Raw genomic sequence first — 20,544 nt, forward strand, 5'->3', positions numbered from 1 at the left:
TAGTGTACTAAAGAGTTTAGAATAGAAAAATTTGACCAATACTTACATCAAGAGAATGTCAAGATTCCAGATAAGAGTAATTTGAATATTTGTATAGTGTACAAACGGTCATTTAACAAAGGTTTACAAGTTAATACGTGAACCTCAAATATTCTGTGGAGTAAATGATAGATACCATACCTAGATGTGGGATTTTCTGGGGTTGCTCAAATCTATGATATGGTATTTTGTTTAAAATTATGCAATTATTACTTACTTTATCAATCTCGTGATACTCTTATATATGCATCGGATAAGAAAACACAAAACACAAAACACAGTAACATTATGGAAATATCCGATTGATATTAACACACTAATTGGATACCCATTGATTAGTATGGCATTATTAAAAACAAGGCTGAGTGTAGTTGTCATCATCATCATCACCAAGAGGAAAGTTTCTGTGTGAACAAGAAAAAAAAAAAAAAAAAAAACCATGGAGATACTTTCTTTTTTTTTGCAATTTATGAATGAATGAACTAAAAACTGGCTAGTAGAAGTAAGAATATTTCTTTTCAAAGTAGTATATGAATGCGTTAAACTTTTTTAAACCAAATTATTTTATTCTCCAGTAGTAAGATTCTTCAGATAATGTAACCAAATTAATATAATGAAAAAGGAAATTGATCTCAAACTCAAAAAACTTTAAAACTTCTTTCTCCCATCTAAAATTAATTGTGGTCATGAACAAATCTACTTGAAATTATTGAAAATTCTTGTATTTAAAGCTTGCTTGGTCGATTGGTAGCGCCAGTTACTTTGCCACCTTCCTCCTCCTCCTCCACCCAAATAGAAAGATGTTAAGTAAATTACAATTTCATATAGCTCAATAATTTAGTAAAAGTATTATATCTTGTTAATGCATTGTTTGATAAATGAACATAATCCATAATTCATATAATTTGATTTTCTAAATAAGGTAATTGATTCCTTGTTTTTCGGTGCTTCTATTATATCCCACTCAACAAAGAGTGTGAGGAATTTCCATACATACACAAAGGAGATCTGTCTCTCTCTCTAGAAAACAATTAACAACAACAAGACAACAAGACAACCAGGGCAATGCCGCACAAGTATTTTTGTTTTGTTTTGTTTTATTTGTTAACGCATGACGCGGTTCTAAATTTCCCGTCTAACAAAGAATATCTGGAGTAAGAGAGAGAGAGAGAGTAGATTAGATTAGGAATGACAGTCAAGCCTTAAATTAGACCGTAATACTTTTAAAAGAAATACATTTATTAATGATCAAAACCCATGTCATTTATTACTAAGGCACAACAAGATAGAAATTAAAAGAGATGGAGTTGAGCTACCAAATGATAAACAAAAAAAGAAAAAGAAATTGCTATCGACAATTCAAAAAAGAAAAAAATTGCGTGCCCAGGGGGGGGCGGGGGGGCTGTCATTTTAGTTGTCCCCCCCCCCCCCGAAATCCCTTAATATTCAAGTAATTTGTTAATGAAATGAATTGATTTATACATGACAATAGTTGATTTAGTTATCATATAATACATTTACTAATATCCACATACGAGTACGGCATCAAAAAAAAAAAAAAAAAAAAAATTGATTAATTGCGTAATTTTTAGTTTTTAATTTTCATGTAGTTGTACTAAAAAGAATGTTGTTGTTGTTGATGATGTTTTATATTTTTTTTTTTTTTTTCTTGGTCAAAGAAATTAAATTCTGACACAGCCACCTTTTGATTCGTTTACACTACTGCCACAATTATGCCGCCATCCTTCCCCCCCCCCTTATCCTCCGCCTTTTTTTTGTACATATCGTATTGTTTTTTTTTTCTCATTCCCATTGTATGACGATTGGTGTTGATTTGTACCACCTAACTCGGCCGGCCACCACCATCGGTAGGCTCACACTACGTGCATACATTGCATAATTTTTTTTTTTTTCTTGGTCTCTCTCTCTTTTTTATTAAATGTATGATTGTTTCAGTGTTTCAGTTTTCCTCTCCTACAACTTACTCATTCTAATCATCGTATTTTGTATGTGTGTATGTGTATGTTCCAATAACGTTCTTGTATTTCTTGTTTTATCATTACATAAGAAGCAGAAGAGGAGGAGTGGGGAGGGAAAGCAATTCTTCTTCAGTCTATCTTCTGGTGTAAGAAGGAGTCAATTAAAAAGCAATTGAAAATCAATTTCATCATCTATTGAAGACAAACAAAACAAGGCGCAACTCATGTTAAATAGAGATTCAAGCATATACTATCTCTTCATTGGGGGGTGGGATTGTCAAACTTCCAATTAAATTTATCTATTTGGCATTCCAATCCTTTAATATATTCATATCATTGTTCTTGTTCTTGTTCTTGTGACCTTTATCTAATTCTTTTTTTTTTTTTTTTTTGTTTTTGTTTTTGGGTTAATGCAAGTTATATAACAATCCATTGATAATTTTTCCAATTCAATTCAATCAACACACATATAATATATATAAACATCTCCTCCGCTCCTTTCCAGAATATATTCTCTTTCTTTTTTTCTTTTTTTTTTTTTTTTCAAAACCCCTTTTTTTCTTTTTTAAAACCATCAATACATATATCTATCTACTTATCTACTTATCTACCTATCTATCTATATATTGGTTTATTATAATTATCATTTTATTATATTTTATTATATTTATTTATTTATTTTTTTTTTTTTTTAAATTTATTTCCAATTGATATTTGAACATTCATATTCATATTCATATTCCCATACTATGGCTCCAAGAACACCAGCTGATAAGCTTGGTCATGCATCTACATTACAACTCCCCACATACGATAATGATGATCAATCTTCTACAAATTCAACTACCCCATTACATAAAGATGAACCAACTTCTCATTCTGAAGAAACTACCGATTCAACAGCCACCCCCACCACCCATGGTGTTGAACCATTCCATCCTCCTAAACTAATTAATAAATCAACTACATCACCATCTTTAAAACTCACTTCCATGTTATCGAAAACTTCTACTAAACAAAACCCTAATTTCCCTATAAGTTTACAATCATTAAATGATCTTCATGATCCTAAATCTTTAAAACAATTATATAATTTAGGTGGAATTGAAAATTTATTGACTATGTTACATACTTCAACTGATGGTCTTAATGAACATAATGAATCTGATTTAAATCAACGGAAACAATATTTTGGTGTCAATAAATTACCTCAAAAAGTTCAAAAAAGTTTCCTTAAATTATGTTGGGAAGCTTTAAAAGATAAAGTTTTAGTTATATTATGTATTGCTGCCATTATTTCATTAGCATTAGGATGTTATGAAAGTTTTGGTAGTGGGACTCATTATGATGATGAAGGTTTACCATTACCAAAAGTTGATTATGTCGAAGGTCTTGCTATTTTAGTTGCTGTTGCCATTGTTGTTCTTGTTGGTGCTGCTAATGATTATCAAAAGGAACGTCAATTTGCTAAATTAAATGCTAAAAAGGAAGATCGAGAAGTAATTGTTGTTAGAAATGGTGGTGAACAAAAATTGATATCGATTTATGATTTAATGGTAGGAGATGTTATAAATTTACAAACTGGTGATGTTGTCCCCGCTGATTGTATATTAATTCAAGGTGAAGTAGAATGTGATGAATCAGCATTAACTGGTGAATCTCATACTATTCATAAAGTCCCAGTAAATAAAGCCATGAAAGTTTATCAAAATCATTTACCTACTGATGAAGATATTGGTAGTACAAAAATAAAATTCCGGGATCCTTATTTAATTTCTGGGGCTAAAGTGTTATCAGGGTTAGGTAATGCTGTCATTACTGCTGTGGGGACTAATTCTATTCATGGAAGAACTATGATGAGTTTAAATCATGAACCAGAAAGTACTCCTATGCAAGTACGTTTAAATGATTTAGCAGAAGGGATTTCTAAATATGGGTTTCTTGCTGCTATTGTTTTATTTGTGGTTTTATTCATTAGATTTTGTGTGGAAATTGCTCCTCCTAATGGTAATATGAATGATGCTGAACCAGCAGATAAGGGGAAAAGATTTATTGATATTATTATTACTGCCGTAACAATTGTTGTTGTTGCTATTCCAGAAGGTTTACCATTAGCTGTCACTTTAGCTTTAGCATTTGCCACAACAAGAATGGCTCAAAATGGTAATTTAGTTAGAGTTTTAAAAAGTTGTGAAACTATGGGTGGAGCAACAGCAGTTTGTTCTGATAAAACTGGTACATTAACGGAAAATAAAATGAGAATAGTAAGAGGATTTTTCGGATTAAGTAAACAAGGTTCACCATTAGAATTTAATGATACAGTGAGTAATCAACATGATCATCCTACATCAATAGATATTATTAATCAAATTAGTTCTGAACAAAAAATATATCTTACAACCAATATTATTCTTAATTCTACAGCATTTGAAAATTCTGAATATGATGAAGAAAAAGCTAAACTTGCTAGACAAAAACCATTACAACAAAATTTTTTCAGTAGTATTTTCCAAAAAAATAAAAAATCTCAATATCAACAAATGGGATTAGTTGATGAACCTTATTTAGGAAATAAAACTGAATCAGCATTACTTACATTAGCCAAAGATAAATTTCATTTATTTGATAATAAATCATTAGAAACTTATCGACAAGAAAATCATGATGATGTGGTACAAATCATCCCATTTGAAAGTTCACGTAAATGGGCTGGTATTGTTATGAAAATTCCTAATGGTTATCGACTTTATGTAAAGGGAGCAGCAGAAATTATATTTAAAAATTGTGGATTTGAAAATAATATTAATGATGAATTAATTAAATTGGATAGAAATAAACGTGATGATGTATTAACGAAAATTGATGAATATGCTAATGATGCATTAAGAGCAATTGCTTTAGGACATCGAGATTTTGTTGGTATTTCATCATGGCCTCCATCAGAATTGATTAATGAGAAAACTTCTAAAGAAGCAGATCCAACAAAATTAATCAATACTAATTTTACCATTACCAATTCTGCTGCTGCTGCTGGTGCTTCTGCTGGTGGTGGTGGTAGTGGTGGTAATGAAATTCATAAAATGTTTATTCTTGATGCATTAGTTGGTATTCAAGATCCTTTGAAACAAGGTGTTGCTGAAGCAGTATTACAATGTAAACGTGCTGGAGTCACTGTTCGTATGGTCACAGGAGATAATATTAATACTGCTAAATCCATTAGTAAAGAATGTAATATACTTACCCTGGATGATTTATCTAATGATTATTCATGTATGGAAGGACCACAATTTAGAAAATTATCAATACAAAAAAGACGAGAAATTATTCCTCAATTGAAAGTTTTAGCAAGATCATCACCTGAAGATAAAAGAATTCTTGTTGATACTTTAAGAAAATCTGGTGAAGTAGTTGCTGTTACTGGTGATGGTACTAATGATGCACCAGCATTAAAATTAGCTGATGTAGGGTTTTCTATGGGTATTGCTGGAACAGAAGTTGCTCGTGAAGCTTCTGATATTATATTAATGACCGATGATTTCACTGATATTGTTCAAGCTATTAAATGGGGGAGAACTGTTTCTACTTCAATTAAAAAATTTATTCAATTTCAATTAACAGTTAATATTACTGCTTGTGTATTAACTTTTGTTTCAGCTGTGGCATCATCAGAAAATAAATCCGTATTGACAGCAGTTCAATTATTATGGGTTAATTTAATTATGGATACTTTAGCAGCATTAGCATTAGCTACTGATAAACCTGATGATTCATTTTTAAATAGGAAACCTGCTGGTCGTACTGCTCCATTAATTTCAACATCAATGTGGAAAATGATTATTGGACAATCAATGACTCAATTAATTATTACTTTTATATTACATTTTGCTGGTAAACAATTATTTTTCCCTAATCAATCTCATATTAATAATCATTCAGAAAAACAATTGGCAGCTATGACTTTTAATACATTTGTTTGGTTACAATTTTGGAAATTATTTGTTACAAGAAAATTAGATGAAGCTGATGAAATAAATACTATTAAAGGAAGAATTAATCGAGAAAATTTAGATTTTTTCCAACATTTATTTAGAAATTGGTATTTTTTATCTATTGCTTTTATAATTGGTGGATTTCAAATTTTAATTATGTTTGTTGGTGGAGCAGCATTTAGTATAGCTCGTCAAACTCCAGGAATGTGGGCTACTGCTATATTATGTGGATTTATAAGTATCCCCGTGGGACTTTTAATTAGAATAATACCTAATGTTTGGATAGAAACTATTTTCCCAACTAAAACATTTAAAAAATTTCTTTATATTGTTGGATTTGGTTGGTTGAAAAGAAATAAAAAAAATAAAGATAATGAAGATGAAATTGATTTAGAAGGTGGTGATGGTGATAGTAGTGGTGGTAATAATAATAATTCCGATTTAAAAGAATCCAAAGAATAGTTTATCGTTATTGTTATTATTATTATTATGATTTATTATTTAATTTAATTTAATTAATTAATTAATTAATTAATTAACTAATTGAGTGGTAGTATATATGGAGATTATTGCTACTGTTTAATTGTATTTTATTTCTTTTTTCTTTTTTTTTAAAAAAAAAAGGATATATAGATGTTTATTAGACAAATTAATATATTGGACAGATTTTATATAATAGTTTTTTGTAATCAAAAGAACATTATTTATAGATGAACAGCCAACCAAACTCGTAAAAAACAAGTCTTACTAAGTTTTGTCTTATCCGTCATATTCTTAAGATAGACAACAACAAGAACAACAACAAGAACAACAACAACAACATTTATATAAAATGAATAAAAGAAAAAAAAAGCTTGTATTGTGAATGATTTATACAAATATCATAATAATATATACTTTCTTAAACCAAAAAAATAGAAAAATGTTAAACTAACCAATAGTAGTTACATTTTAAAAAACCGAAAAACCGAAAAATAAAAGTGACTAAATCTATCTAAATAGATTTCGAAAAACGAATAAATAAAGTGGGGATGGGGGTATCATATATAATTCCATATCATTATTATTTTTTTTAAAAAAAAAAAAAAACCTTAAATTCTATCTTTGATAATAATAATAATAACAATAATAATAATATGGTAATGTTGAAAAATAAATCATGGAAATTGATCAATATTTCCAAACCGAAAATAATTAATAACTAATAAATAAAACAAATGAAAACAATTAACTTAAAAAAAAAAAAATAGGAATGGTAATCTATCTTTTATTTTTTTTTTTTTTTTTTTCATAAGTTTATACTCTAACACATTGACAAATCCAACCTGGTTGTGGAGTCCAAGTAACACCTCCACTACCACTTGGCAAACTATTATCAGTTGTAGTAGTAGCACCAGTACCAGTACCAGTAGTTTTAGATGGAGATGGAATTGGTGCACTAGAAGTATTTGGTTTGTCTGTAGAAGCTGTACCAGTTGGAACAGTAACAGTGTTAGTACCTTCAGTATAAGTAACAGTACTAGTGTAACCTGGACCAGTAATGGTTTCACTAGTTGGTTTTGTAACGGTGATTGTTACAACAGTACCAGCTGGACCAGTTGGAGAAGTGGCAGAACCTGTTGGGGAAGTCTTGGTACCGGAACCAGTTGGTTTAGTAGCAGAACCAGTTGGAGAAGTCTTGGATTCAGAACCAGATGGTTTAGTAGCTGGACCGGTTGGAGAAGTCTTTGATTCAGAACCAGTTGGTTTAGTAGCTGGACCAGTTGGTTTGGTTTCAGAACCTGGTCCGGTTGGGTTGGTAGCTGAACCAGTTGGAGTGGTGATAACATTAGTACCTGGGGTCAAAGTGACAACAGAAGTGTATCCTGGACCAGTGATAGTTTCAACAGTTGATTCAGTAACGGTAACAGTGACAACAGAACCTTCTGGACCGGTTGGTTTAGTAGCTGGTCCGGTTGGTTTGGTTTCAGAACCTGGGCCGGATGGTTTAGTAGCTGGGCCAGTTGGTTTGGTTTCAGAACCTGGGCCGGATGGTTTAGTAGCTGGTCCAGTTGGTTTGGTTTCGGAACCTGGGCCGGATGGGTTGGTAGCTGGTCCAGTTGGAGTGGTGATAACATTAGTACCTGGAGTTAAAGTGACAACGGAAGTGTATCCTGGACCAGTGATAGTTTCAACAGTTGACTCAGTAACAGTGACTGTAACAACAGAGCCACCTGGACCTGATGGACCAGTGGCTGAGCCAGAAGGTTTGGTGGCTGGACCAGTTGGAGTTGCTTCAGAACCTGTACCGGATGGACCAGTAGCAGTACCGGTTGGGGATGTAATAACATTAGTACCTGGTGTTAAAGTGAAAACAGTGGTGAAGCCTGGACCGGTAATAGTAATAATAGATTGTTCTGGAACTGAAGTGGTAATAGTGGTGGCAGGACCAGTTGGAGAAGTTTTAGATTCAGTACCGGATGGTTTAGTAGCTGGACCGGTTGGAGAAGTCTTTGATTCAGATCCAGATGGTTTAGTAGCTGGGCCAGTTGGTTTGGTTTCGGAACCTGGTCCGGTTGGGTTGGTAGCTGGTCCAGTTGGAGTGGTGATAACATTAGTACCTGGAGTCAAAGTAACTGTGGAAGTGTATCCTGGACCAGTGATGGTTTGAACAGTTGATTCAGTAACGGTAACAGTAACAACGGAACCTTCTGGACCGGTTGGTTTAGTAGCTGGACCGGTTGGTTTGGTTTCAGAACCTGGGCCGGATGGGTTGGTAGCTGGTCCGGTTGGTTTGGTTTCAGAACCTGGACCGGATGGGTTGGTAGCTGGACCAGTTGGTGTGGTGATAACATTAGTACCTGGAGTTAAAGTGACAACAGAAGTGTATCCTGGACCAGTGATAGTTTCAACAGTTGATTCAGTAACAGTAACAGTAACAACGGAACCTTCTGGACCGGTTGGTTTAGTAGCTGGACCGGTTGGTTTGGTTTCAGAACCTGGGCCGGATGGGTTGGTAGCTGGTCCAGTTGGGGTGGTTATAACATTAGTACCTGGAGTTAAGGTAAAAACGGTAGTGAAACCTGGGCCAGTAATAGTAACAGTTGATTGATCTGGTACTGAAGTGGTAAGAGTGTTACCTCCTGGACCAGTTGGAGAAGTACCTGGAGTGGTAGCTGGGCCAGTTGGAACAGTAGCAGTATCAGTACCTGGCTTGGTGTTTGGACCGGTTGGAGAAGTACCTGGGGTAGTAGCTGGGCCAGTTGGAACAGTAGCAGTGTCAGTACCTGGCTTGGTGTTTGGACCGGTTGGAGAAGTACCTGGGGTAGTAGCTGGGCCAGTTGGAACAGTAGCAGTGTCAGTACCTGGCTTGGTGTTTGGACCGGTTGGAGTAAGAGTGACAGTTTCAGTACCTGGAGTAACGGTAACAGTAGATGGTGGAATGGTAGCAATAGTGGTACCTGGAGTTAAAGTAACAGTAGTGACACTACCACCCCAAGTAACAACACCAGTAGTATAAGTACTAATCACAATTGTGGTGTGAGTTTGAGGGATTCTCGTAGTACATGGTTTTGGAGGTGGACAATTATAACCTTTACATGGACTTGGAGGAATTGTTGGTGGTGGTGGTTTTGGGAAGATACAATCAAGAAGACCTTCAATAATTGGAAGAAAAGTAGCAGATGATGTTGAAGCAAGCACAGCTGCTGCAGCGACGTTAGACAACTTCATTTTTCAGTGGTGATGTGGGTGAAGAAGTTTCTTTGAATGATGAAGAACAAAAAAAGAAAAGCCAAGATTGAATTATAAATTTTGAAGGATATTGGTAAACCTATTTATAGTTTTGTTCTGACGGTTATTTCTTCGTTGGAAGATAATTGATATTCATAATCATATTAGCAAAATAGCATTGCACATAAATTGTTGAAACTCAATTCTCCTTCTCATTCCAATATACTATCTGAATGTTTCCATAATGTAAACAGCAATGAAAATCAATCACGTTTTGAAATCAAATGAAATCGGGTTGGGTCCACAGCATTTGGGTTCCTGTTTTTTTTTTGCAGCAAATTAGAATTAGCTAAAACTAGTTAGGATTGTGTAATTTCATTCTTTCAAAAGGGATTGACGCACTCACAGCATACCAATATGAAGCTGAAATGTAAAAACTGTCAATCTAACATCAAACAACAATAAATCTAAAAACAAAATGTTAACTGCATACTAACATATTAAATAATATGCAGAATGATGATTTTTGGCGGTTACATCATTAGAAGTTAGATGGAAAACTTGAATTATAGTGTTAATATTGTTGTTTTTTCTATTTTCATTTTTGTTGTTGTTGTTGTTGTTGTTTGAAAGTAAAGAAAGAAGAATTTTTTTTTGCCCTCTAGAATGAAACTTGTTCAATACACGACACCGAGCATTCTCTTCCTCGGTTTCTATGACAGAGATATATTATACCATGATCTACTCGACATATCTTATTTTCTTTCTTTTTGTTCAATGATATTAATATAAATGTGTAATGTCGGTTTTATAATCAAGTGTGTAAATATAGTCGTGTAAGTTGGGTTGTGTTGGTTTGCAACATCTTAAAATGTGAATTACACCACCATAAAAAGAAGTCTAATTGGAACTAGCTAACAATCGGCAAAGATTTACCATACTCAATATCAAATTTGAAAAACAAAGTTGAAACATAAATTTTTTATTGCCTATGGGATGTTCTTGCTGGTTTTATTCTCAATTTGAGAGATATAATTAACACTTTTGGTACGTGATTACAAAGGAAATCTCAAAAGATTGAAGTCATAATCCTGTAGACCATAAAAACTCAAAAAAAGAGGCTTTTTAATGCAGGTTCTTCTTTGTCATAGAACGACCATAACCAAGATGCCAATGCTAGTAAATACGAAGAACATGATATGACAGATTATCATCTACAAAGTAAAAAAGGAATGAACAAACGAAAATATTATAAAAGGTTAAGTCAAATTGTAAATATGTTCAATTAGTTTTCTGTATTTGTCACCTCTTGATGAAAGATGTGATCCTGTTTTGGCATACGGGCATGGTCTGTACGTTTCCATAAAACAATTGGGTAAGGGATTGTAGACATAAACCTTTAAGCGAGCGGGCTGGATTAAGTGAACAGCTGGTAAGTATTTGTTTGAGCAAGCATACTCTATATTGCTAGAGGTATCTTAATTTGGATTTTATTTGGCTTGTTTCTCAAGCAAAGCAATAAATGTTGTTACAAATAGACATAAAGGCAGCAAATGAGCAAGACAAAAGAGCCACAGGTTTCAGACTATGGGTTGGCAACAGGGGTATTCTTTGTTCAAATGTGAACCTATATTGCTCCCCCTGTTGGCCATTCTCTTGTTGAAAAAGAAATGGAGTTGTAAATCATTATTATTTTGTTTCTTTGTTGTTTTTAGATTTGCATTCAGATTTGCAACAATTTTGTTTTCTATTCTCCTTTTTCTCGGTCAGATTAATGAACCATGCTTTTTAAAATGAGGCGGTTTAAAGTGTTTAAGTTTCTAAAGAAAATGTGGAATATAAGCCAAAAGCATTATTGTATTCCTTTCTACTAATAACATGGATTATGAAGCACGACAAAGATTTTTTTTGTCCAATTATTGAAGACAACATGTATTGGCTAGGACTACTCTAAAACAGCTGGACAGTGATCCTCTCCTCTTTCTTTAAAGGGTTGAATGTAGTTCAGAACAATGAAAACCAGCCATTCATCTTCTTCTACTTTATACATGACGAATGTGCTTGATTGTTTGTTGCGTGTGATGATTATGTGGTGAAATATTTTTTAATAGGAATTTTCAACAAAATTTCATTGAAAAAGAAAAGTTTGCCGTGAACATGAAATTCAGTAAACTATGAAGAATACATTCGTCCATTTTTTTAAAAAAAAATTGGAATAAGAAAGAATCATAATAAAATCATTAATTGCTCGACTTTTTCCTAATAGCACATAATTTGGTATTGATAATGACATAAAAATAAGAGCTTCCCCGTCGGGAAAGAAAACTGTATCTTTTTGCTCTGTGGTTCTTTTTAAATGAGTTTCCAAAGGAACACCTCCAAGAACAGAATGTGGTGTAACTACAATTTACAGAGAAACTTTTAATACAAACAATATTGTTCTCTTGGTGTTGTGTTTGTGAGTGTTGGATTATCTCTCCAATCTCTCTAAATCACACTCATTATCAATCAATGGCTACCAGGAACATCCGACGGAACAAATTATATACAGGATTTTGATAATTGAACGTGTGTGTGTATTTAGTATTCTTCTTCCTTCTAGACACACGCCAGACAAAACAAATTTCATGATAACCACTAAAAGAATAAAACTTAAATTAATATAAACACTTTCTTTATCACTTATCTCATAGATATATAAATTTGTTGTTGTTCATTATTTCAAAAGATATAAAACCAACCACCAAAAACCTCAAGTTAGAACTATACTTATTTTTTTTTTTCCCCTCATATATTGAACTTAACCAGGCATATATTAACATTTCATATTCAACAACATTCCTAAACTATGACTCAAGAATCTATTAAAGTTTGCGTTTTTTGCGGATCTTCATTTGGAAACAAACCAGTATATGCTGAAGAAGCCAGTAAATTTGGTAAGGCATTAGCTGATAAGAAATGGGGGTTAGTTTATGGTGGTGGGTCCACCGGATTAATGGGAGCCGTGGCCAGTGGATGTGCCACTAATGGTGGATATGTTCATGGAATTATTCCTGAAGCATTAATCAGTAGAGAAAGAACAACTGATGAAGAAGCATTCAATGCTAAATTGAAATCATCAATTGATAATCATGATGGATCAACTCCAATTCCAGATTCTAAACAATATGGAAAGACAACATTAGTTAAAGATATGCATACTCGTAAAAGATTAATGGCTCAAGAAGCTAATGCGTTTGTGGCATTACCTGGTGGGATTGGACTGATTGATGAATTGGCAGAAATAACTACTTGGTGTCAATTAAATATTCATGGTAAACCAATTGTTGTTTATAATGTTGATGGTTATTATGATAATTTTTTTAAAATGATTCAAGGATTTGTTGAATGTGGATTTTTAAGTGAAAAAAATGGTCAAATTATTAAAGTTGCTAATTCAGTGGAAGAAGTTCTTCAAATTATTGAAAATTATGAAATCCCAGAAGGAAGATTCAATTTGAAATGGGAAACTACTTAGAATATATATATATATATATATATATACATTGCAATCTAAGAAATACGTATATTTATATGGCATATACAAGAAAAGCATCACCAAAATGTAGGAGATTGAAAAACTAATGTACACTGTTTGGAAGTCGGGTCTAGTCCTCTAAACTGAAAAAAAAAAAACTCCGGGTTTTGTGTTTCTGAGCAAAATGACTCAACAATCCAATATTAAGCGATGAAATTGTAATTATTTTTACCAACATTAATGACGATGATAAGAGATGAGAATGAGTTTTGTGATACATTTCTGTTTTGCCCTTTTTTTTTCTTCTTTTGTAGAGAGAAAACGTTGAACTCCACGGTACTAAAAGTCCGACTACTACAACAACAGTTATCCGAAACTTCCAATCAATTGTTCTAAAACCATAAGAATATTTACCAATCTCTTTATTAATATTATCTATAAACTCTATAAACTTTAATGAGGGTTATAATCTTCCTCATCATGTTCATCATGAACATGGAATAAATCCTCAAATTCATCTTGAGGAATCTCTACTTGAGATAAATAACCAGTTGCCACATCATATAACATCCCCCAAACTTCAATTTCATTTTTCTTTAATGCCACAGTAGCACTAGGATGTCTTTTCAAAGCTGTTACTGAAGAAATAACATTTAATTCAGCCAATTTTTTCGCTTTTAATTTTGGATTATGATTAAATTCTTCTAATAATTTCAAATTAGCAGCACGAATATGTCTAACTGGATTTAACCATAAATCTAAAACACCACCAATTTTTTTCTTTGATAACGATGCCCAAATACCACCACAATCAGTGTGACCACAAACAATGATTTTTTTCACTTTTAAAACATCAATAGCAAATTGTATCACCCCTTGACTACTTATATCATTGGAATTAACTATATTGGCAATGTTTCTATGAACGAATATTTCTCCTGGTAATGTAGCTAAACATTGATCACCTGCTCTTGAATCACTACATCCTATCCATAATGTATGAGGAGATTGACCTTGTCCATTTAAATCAAATATTTGATTCCCATGATTATGTTTTATGGAATCAACGTAAAATTTATTATTATTTAAAAAATCTTGTAATGTTGATTCTGAAGATAATGTAAAGGGGAAATTATTATGATTTCCTGAATTAACACGTACTGGATGAGGTTTGATGTTGTTAGTCATACCGTTTATGTTATTATCAAGCAATAATGATTGATCTTTTTCTGTAACAAGATCAGATTCATGATCATGCTCCAATTGATATTTCAAAATATTTTCTCTACCCATGTTTTTACTTAATTTAGAAAACGTTCTCCTCAATTGAGATGGTGATGCCACTGATACTGGTCGTACAAGAATAGTTTTGGAAGTCAACACGATGGAAGAAAAGGGGGGGCGGGATACAAACAATAAGGAAATAAAAAAAACTTTAAAACAATAAATTATGACACAGGGGAATTCCTTAAATGAAAGTTGTATATGAATATATCCACAATTGATTAGTTAATTTATCAAATGCTAAAATATATAAAAAAAAGGGGATCTTTAAAAGGAAACCGTTGACAAGGAAATAAGTGAATATATATATATATATATATGTATACTTTAAAAGTATAAAATAGTTGGTATAGTTGTTGGGTTTGAATTCAACAAAAAAAGAAACCAAAGAAAATACAAGAATATAAGAACACACATGATACATATGCATCAATATATATATATATATATATTTCTAAAGTAATGTTACAAAACAATCGGAACTGTGGTTCAAGAAATTTTGAAATTGAAAAATTTTTGTATATTGTATATTGTATATTGACGTAAGCAAAGTTACATTAGTTGATAACGAATTAATGTTACTTTTAGTGTTATTATTTTTTTTTACAGTTTATTAAAGATGTCACTGATAACATGCAACAATTGCAAATTAAAGTGAAGGAAAAAAAGAAGAAAAAGAAGAAAAAAGGATTTATCCGAAACACCGATGGTGTTTGTTGAGTTCTTAATTAGGCAATATGTGGGAACATTGACGGTTACCACTACTTTTGTGCCCACATGCACAGGCACACATAATACACATACATACACGCCTAGTGTGAAATTTCTGCGTGTTCTAACCGTTATTTCTTACTTTTTTTTTTTTTTTACAACACAATCAAAATCGTGATTATCATTGCAACGCGTCTTCAAAACCCGTATACAACCTTTCTGCTACTTTATCTTTCTAGTTTGATCAATCAGTTACTCTAGTCATGACCACTAGCCCACCTACTCAAGAAGACGAACAAGATGAAGAATTCAAACTCAAGCAAATAATTCAAGAACAAAACTTGATTCCTCAAATCAACAATCACAATGATGATGGTGGTGCCTTTGAACAACAACAACAACAACAACAATTTAATCAATTATCCAAAGACAAAAAAATGAATCGATTGAATAAATTAATTGAAAAAAGTCAAATATATTCTCAAATTATTGCTGATAATATTTTACAAACTTCATTAGAGCGGAAAGAAGAGCAAAATAATGAACCACTACCACCACCACCACCACCAAAACCATATTCAAAGCAAGAACTTGACTCACAACCAACAAAGAAAAGACGGAAAACCAAATCTAAAACCAAATCAGCCACCAACGTCAAACATGATATTGTTTCAATGTTAAGTACAAATATATCTGATTCAACCAAATCCACTCGTGAAGCAATTGAAAAATCCCAAAATTCTAGCAAAATCACCAACAACAAACAACCCAAATTAATCACTGGTGGTCAATTAAAAGATTATCAAATGGATGGATTAGAGTGGTTGATAACATTATTTCAAAACGGACTTAATGGAATATTGGCTGATGAAATGGGTTTAGGGAAAACGTTACAATGTATTTCGTTTTTAAGTCATTTAATTGAGAATGGAATTAATGGGCCATTTTTAGTGGTTGTCCCCGTTTCTACATTATCTAATTGGTTTAATGAAATTAGAAAATTTGCCCCTAAAATTAAAGTTACAAAATATATTGGTACTAAACAAGAAAGAAATGAAATTGATTTATTACAACAACAAGAAATTACTAATATCATTTTAACTTCTTATGAAATTTCAATACGTGATTTCAATAAACTTGTGAAAATAAATTGGAAATACTTAATTGTCGATGAAGGTCATCGTTTAAAAAATAGTCAATGTTTATTAATCAAAATATTGAAGAAATTAAATGTTTCTAATCGATTATTATTAACTGGAACACCCTTACAAAATAATTTAAATGAATTATGGTCATTATTGAATTTTATTTTGCCTGATATTTTCCATGATTTAGAATTGTTTCAACAATGGTTTAATTTTGATGAATTGACCGAATTAGCAGGAGAATTAGATAGTACTAATAATGAAGAAGATGAAGAAACGAAAAATTTAATTAAATTGAATATTCAAGAAACTTTAATTAAAAATTTGCATACAATTTTAAAACCATTTATGTTAAGACGATTAAAACGTGATGTCATAAAAAACTTACCACCGAAAAAGGAATATTTACTTCATATTCCAATGACTAAATTACAAAAGAAAATCTATTATGATGCTTTAAATGATAGATTGTTTGATAGTTTAGTTGAAACAAATTTGAAAGCATTTATTAAATTCAATCATGAAGAGTTATTCAATGGATTTGATGTTGATGAGTATTTACAAACTCGTAGACAAAAGGATTCATTTATGGATACTGGAGATTTATTAAAACTTCGAGGATCTCGTTCCAATAGAAATCCATTAAAAAGATCATACAAGGAAGCTGATAGCGATGATGAATTTGAAATTATTGATGATGATTCCTTGACTAGTAGAAACAAGTCCACACCAACCTATGATGAAGCCCTTGTTAAAATCCGTCACATTAAATCAAAATCAAAAATACAATCAATACTTATTGATGCTATATATCAAGATATCCTAAAGGAAGCTAGACATTTGAAATTACAAAATTTAAAAATGATTCAACTTCGAAATATTTGTAATTCTCCCTTTATATATTATAATTATCCTATATTGGATCAAACAGAAGTTATTCGGAATTCAGCCAAATTTCAAATTCTTAATCAATTATTACCACCATTATTATCTAGTGGTCATAAAGTATTGATTTTCGCTCAATTCACTCAAGTTTTAGATTTATTAGAAGATTGGTTAGAAGAATCATCATCATTGAATGGGAGAATATGTCGATTAGATGGATCTACTAATCACCAAATCAGAGATGAACAAATATCTCAATTTAATAATAATCCTAAATTTAAAGTTTTCTTATTATCTACTCGAGCTGGTGGATTAGGAATAAATTTAGTTGCAGCTGATACCGTGATTTTAATGGATAATGATTGGAACCCACAAATGGATTTACAAGCAATTGATCGAGTTCATAGAATTGGTCAAATTAACCCGGTGAAAATATTTCGATTTGTAATTAAAGATTCAATTGAAGAAGTATTAATTTCTCGATCAGGATCGAAAAGATTTCTTGAAAGATTAGTTATTCAAATGGGTCAATTTAAATTTAGTAATATTAATAAAAAGATAACCACAGGAGCAACAGCAACAGTAGTGGGTACCGGGGTTGATGAACAAAGTACAATGAAAAATGATTGGAGTATTAATGAAATGATGGAATTAAGTAAAATACATTTTAAATCAACACAAAATGACCAATTTAATCAAGATTCAGGAGAGAATGACAAAATATTATTGTCTGATCAAGAAATTGAGGAGTTGTTGGATCGATCAATGGAATGTTATAATTCGATTGATGACTCTAAATTTGATAAAGTTAAGATTTTTGAAACAGTTAATAATATGGATAAATAGTAAGTATTGAAGATTAACTTGTGAATATATCAGTATAGTGATGTAACAAGAGGAATATTGTGATAGAGATCATATAAAGTGATGGGTACAAAACCATTTATGCTTTAGAATGTGAGATGTTGGCACGTGCTACTCATTTCACAATCTAAACTTTGCAACCAAATTCTTACAACACACCTTTCCCACTCAAAAAGAATACACATACACTCATTTTATTTAAGTAGAAAATACATATATATATATATATATACAAGGTTCATTAATATCCAATTAATAATTATCATTATCATTATTTAGTCCTTTTTCCCAGATATTCTAATCATAAAATTGATAAAGTTTTATTACGCCAATTAATTGCTGTAAATACAGCTCCATAACTCCAAGTCAATTTTTTTGCTCCTTGCATAAACCCAATATATTTATTAAATTGTTCATTCATATCACCATTATTATCAATATGTTTTTGAACAACTTTTAAAAACCCATCAGCATAATGAAATAATTTATTGATCAATTCATCATATAATTGATCGTCTTTATTGATTATCATAATTGGATGTCCACTAATAGTATGGTCTTTCAAATTTTGTTTATTGTTGGAACTAATTGCGGTTATACTCTGGATAAACTGTTCATAAAACTCAATATTATGTTGATCAATTATAATATCCTGATTATTCAATTTCAATTTATAAATTAATCGATAAATCAATTCACTTGCAGTTGCTGTACTGATAAACCAAGGATTTCCTTCCGATTTACCATGTCCATCATAAATATCTTCCGGATATCGACCTAATGCTACTCCTTGAAAATTATCTTGAAAATTTATTGGATATCTAAATGTCATATCTTGAATAAGATATCTTAATGTTGTTAATACCAATCCATTATCCACATCAAATGGGAAATCGTCAACCTCATCATTATTATTGTGGGTATATAATACGGCAAGAATGGTGGCAATATCTAATCCACTTCTTGATTTAGTATAGAAAAATTTTGGGGATGAAATTATATATGATTTTGAAAGCAATTGTTGTTCACTTTCATCGTCATCACTGTCTGCACCATTGATGAATCCCGCTTCTAATTCAATATATTTAGTTAATAATTTAATCAGATTCATTAAATCAAGTCTAAATTCGAATGAATCATTATAAAACTCAGCAAATTTCAATCCCATAGTTAAACTTTTCAATTGTATTAAACTAGTGAAAAAATGTATCCCCTTAATTTCTTCCCATAAATCAAATCCTTCAAATTGCCAATATTCAATTGAATATTGCAAATCAGGTTTTATAATGTCATGATATATTTTCTGGGTATCATTTATTGTCAAATTAGAAAATGTTGTAATTTGTTCAGTATTATTTAATAAACTTAAATAATTCATTATGGTAATTGATCTTAATCCTGGTCCATCTCGTTGAGGACGACCCCAAGATTCATTAAATGCCGTCAAATTGACATGAAATTTCGGCTCACCCAAATTTTGTAAATTATCAACATCACCAGATAAATTGGGTAATTGTTGTAAAACTTGGTTATTAAAAATGTATGATTCAATAATACGAATTAAACTTGAAGTTGAATTTTTTTTGAAATATAAAGGAGTTTGTGATACATGATCAATCAAAATATTAATTATAATAGCAGAATCTCTTGTCCATTGATAATAATAATCAGGATTTGAAGTTGATGGTGATGCTATAACCACCCCAGGTAATAAATCTTTGTTATCAATAGTGAAATCTCCACCAATATTATTAAGTATTGAATTTAAACAAACCTGTTTTTGGAAAACTAACCAATCATCAAATGAAGTTGGCAGCGGTGTTGATTTAAAATTATTTGAGAATATTGATTGTTGATGCTTTTGCTGCTGTAGAGGGAGCAAGTTTAGTCCTTTTATTGGTATTAAAAATGAATTAACATAACCTAGATTAATGATAAAGATAATAAATAAATTAAATGACAATGACAATGATCTCATAACGTTTGTTTAAAATGAAAAGCAGTAATAATTAAGGAAAAAGTTAAATTGTTGTGGTAGTTGAAGTGTTATAAATAGGTGTGAATATATTAGGTGTTGATTTTGAAATGATGACCTTTGAACAGCAATGAATTGTGGGGGTGAGGGAGAAAAGTCAAGCTAGGAGAATTTAGAAGATAAAATTCCTCAATTTGAAAGTGACCAAGAAGTATTATTACTAATAGCACTGGTGGTATTTCCTTTAATAAAAAAAAAATATCAAAAAAAAAAAAATAAACAACAACTAGTGAAATAAAGTGGATATTATACTTGATATTTATATATTATACATTACTATAAGCAATAAGAGAAGAAAAAGAAAATCGCAACCCAAATTATTTATATTGTTAATTGTTGATCAATTTCAGATTATACACAAAATCACAATTATGTCATTTTCTTT

General features: G+C 31.4%; 6 protein-coding genes and 1 pseudogene across 6 annotated transcripts, besides 1 other annotated feature; 4 read left to right on the forward strand and 3 right to left on the reverse strand. All coding sequences in view use genetic code 12, as the record gives it.

Annotated features, from left to right (window-relative positions):
• Positions 1-2,767: 2,767 nt before the first annotated feature.
• CD36_81200 (calcium-transporting ATPase, putative) lies at positions 2,768-6,469 on the forward strand (the record flags this gene model as incomplete). The annotated part of the gene is made up of 1 exon (XM_002419020.1): positions 2,768-6,469. One exon carries the CDS (start codon positions 2,768-2,770, stop codon positions 6,467-6,469), a length of 3,702 nt encoding a protein of 1,233 aa, XP_002419065.1.
• An 834-nt stretch (positions 6,470-7,303) lies between these two features.
• On the reverse strand, positions 7,304-9,718 carry CD36_81210 (mucin-like protein, putative; the record flags this gene model as incomplete). Its single annotated transcript, XM_002419021.1, has 1 exon — positions 7,304-9,718. One exon carries the CDS (start codon positions 9,716-9,718, stop codon positions 7,304-7,306), a length of 2,415 nt encoding a protein of 804 aa, XP_002419066.1.
• Positions 9,719-11,973: 2,255 nt separating this feature from the next.
• Positions 11,974-12,327, forward strand: CD36_81215 (annotated as a pseudogene).
• Positions 11,974-12,327: a sequence feature.
• A 239-nt stretch (positions 12,328-12,566) lies between these two features.
• Positions 12,567-13,235, forward strand: CD36_81220 (uncharacterized protein yjl055w homologue, putative; the record flags this gene model as incomplete). Its single annotated transcript, XM_002419022.1, has 1 exon — positions 12,567-13,235. The coding sequence occupies one exon, from the start codon at positions 12,567-12,569 to the stop codon at positions 13,233-13,235; it is 669 nt and encodes a 222-aa protein (XP_002419067.1).
• Positions 13,236-13,688: 453 nt separating this feature from the next.
• On the reverse strand, positions 13,689-14,528 carry CD36_81230 (carbonic anhydrase, putative; the record flags this gene model as incomplete). Its single annotated transcript, XM_002419023.1, has 1 exon — positions 13,689-14,528. One exon carries the CDS (start codon positions 14,526-14,528, stop codon positions 13,689-13,691), a length of 840 nt encoding a protein of 279 aa, XP_002419068.1.
• A 965-nt stretch (positions 14,529-15,493) lies between these two features.
• Positions 15,494-18,106, forward strand: CD36_81240 (ATP-dependent helicase, putative; the record flags this gene model as incomplete). Its single annotated transcript, XM_002419024.1, has 1 exon — positions 15,494-18,106. One exon carries the CDS (start codon positions 15,494-15,496, stop codon positions 18,104-18,106), a length of 2,613 nt encoding a protein of 870 aa, XP_002419069.1.
• A 319-nt stretch (positions 18,107-18,425) lies between these two features.
• On the reverse strand, positions 18,426-20,102 carry CD36_81250 (glucan 1,4-alpha-glucosidase, putative; the record flags this gene model as incomplete). The annotated part of the gene is made up of 1 exon (XM_002419025.1): positions 18,426-20,102. The coding sequence occupies one exon, from the start codon at positions 20,100-20,102 to the stop codon at positions 18,426-18,428; it is 1,677 nt and encodes a 558-aa protein (XP_002419070.1).
• Positions 20,103-20,544: the final 442 nt, after the last annotated feature.

The sequence above is a fragment of the Candida dubliniensis genome, chromosome 3, assembly GCF_000026945.1.
Source record: "Candida dubliniensis CD36 chromosome 3, complete sequence".
NCBI lineage: Eukaryota > Fungi > Ascomycota > Pichiomycetes > Serinales > Debaryomycetaceae > Candida > Candida dubliniensis.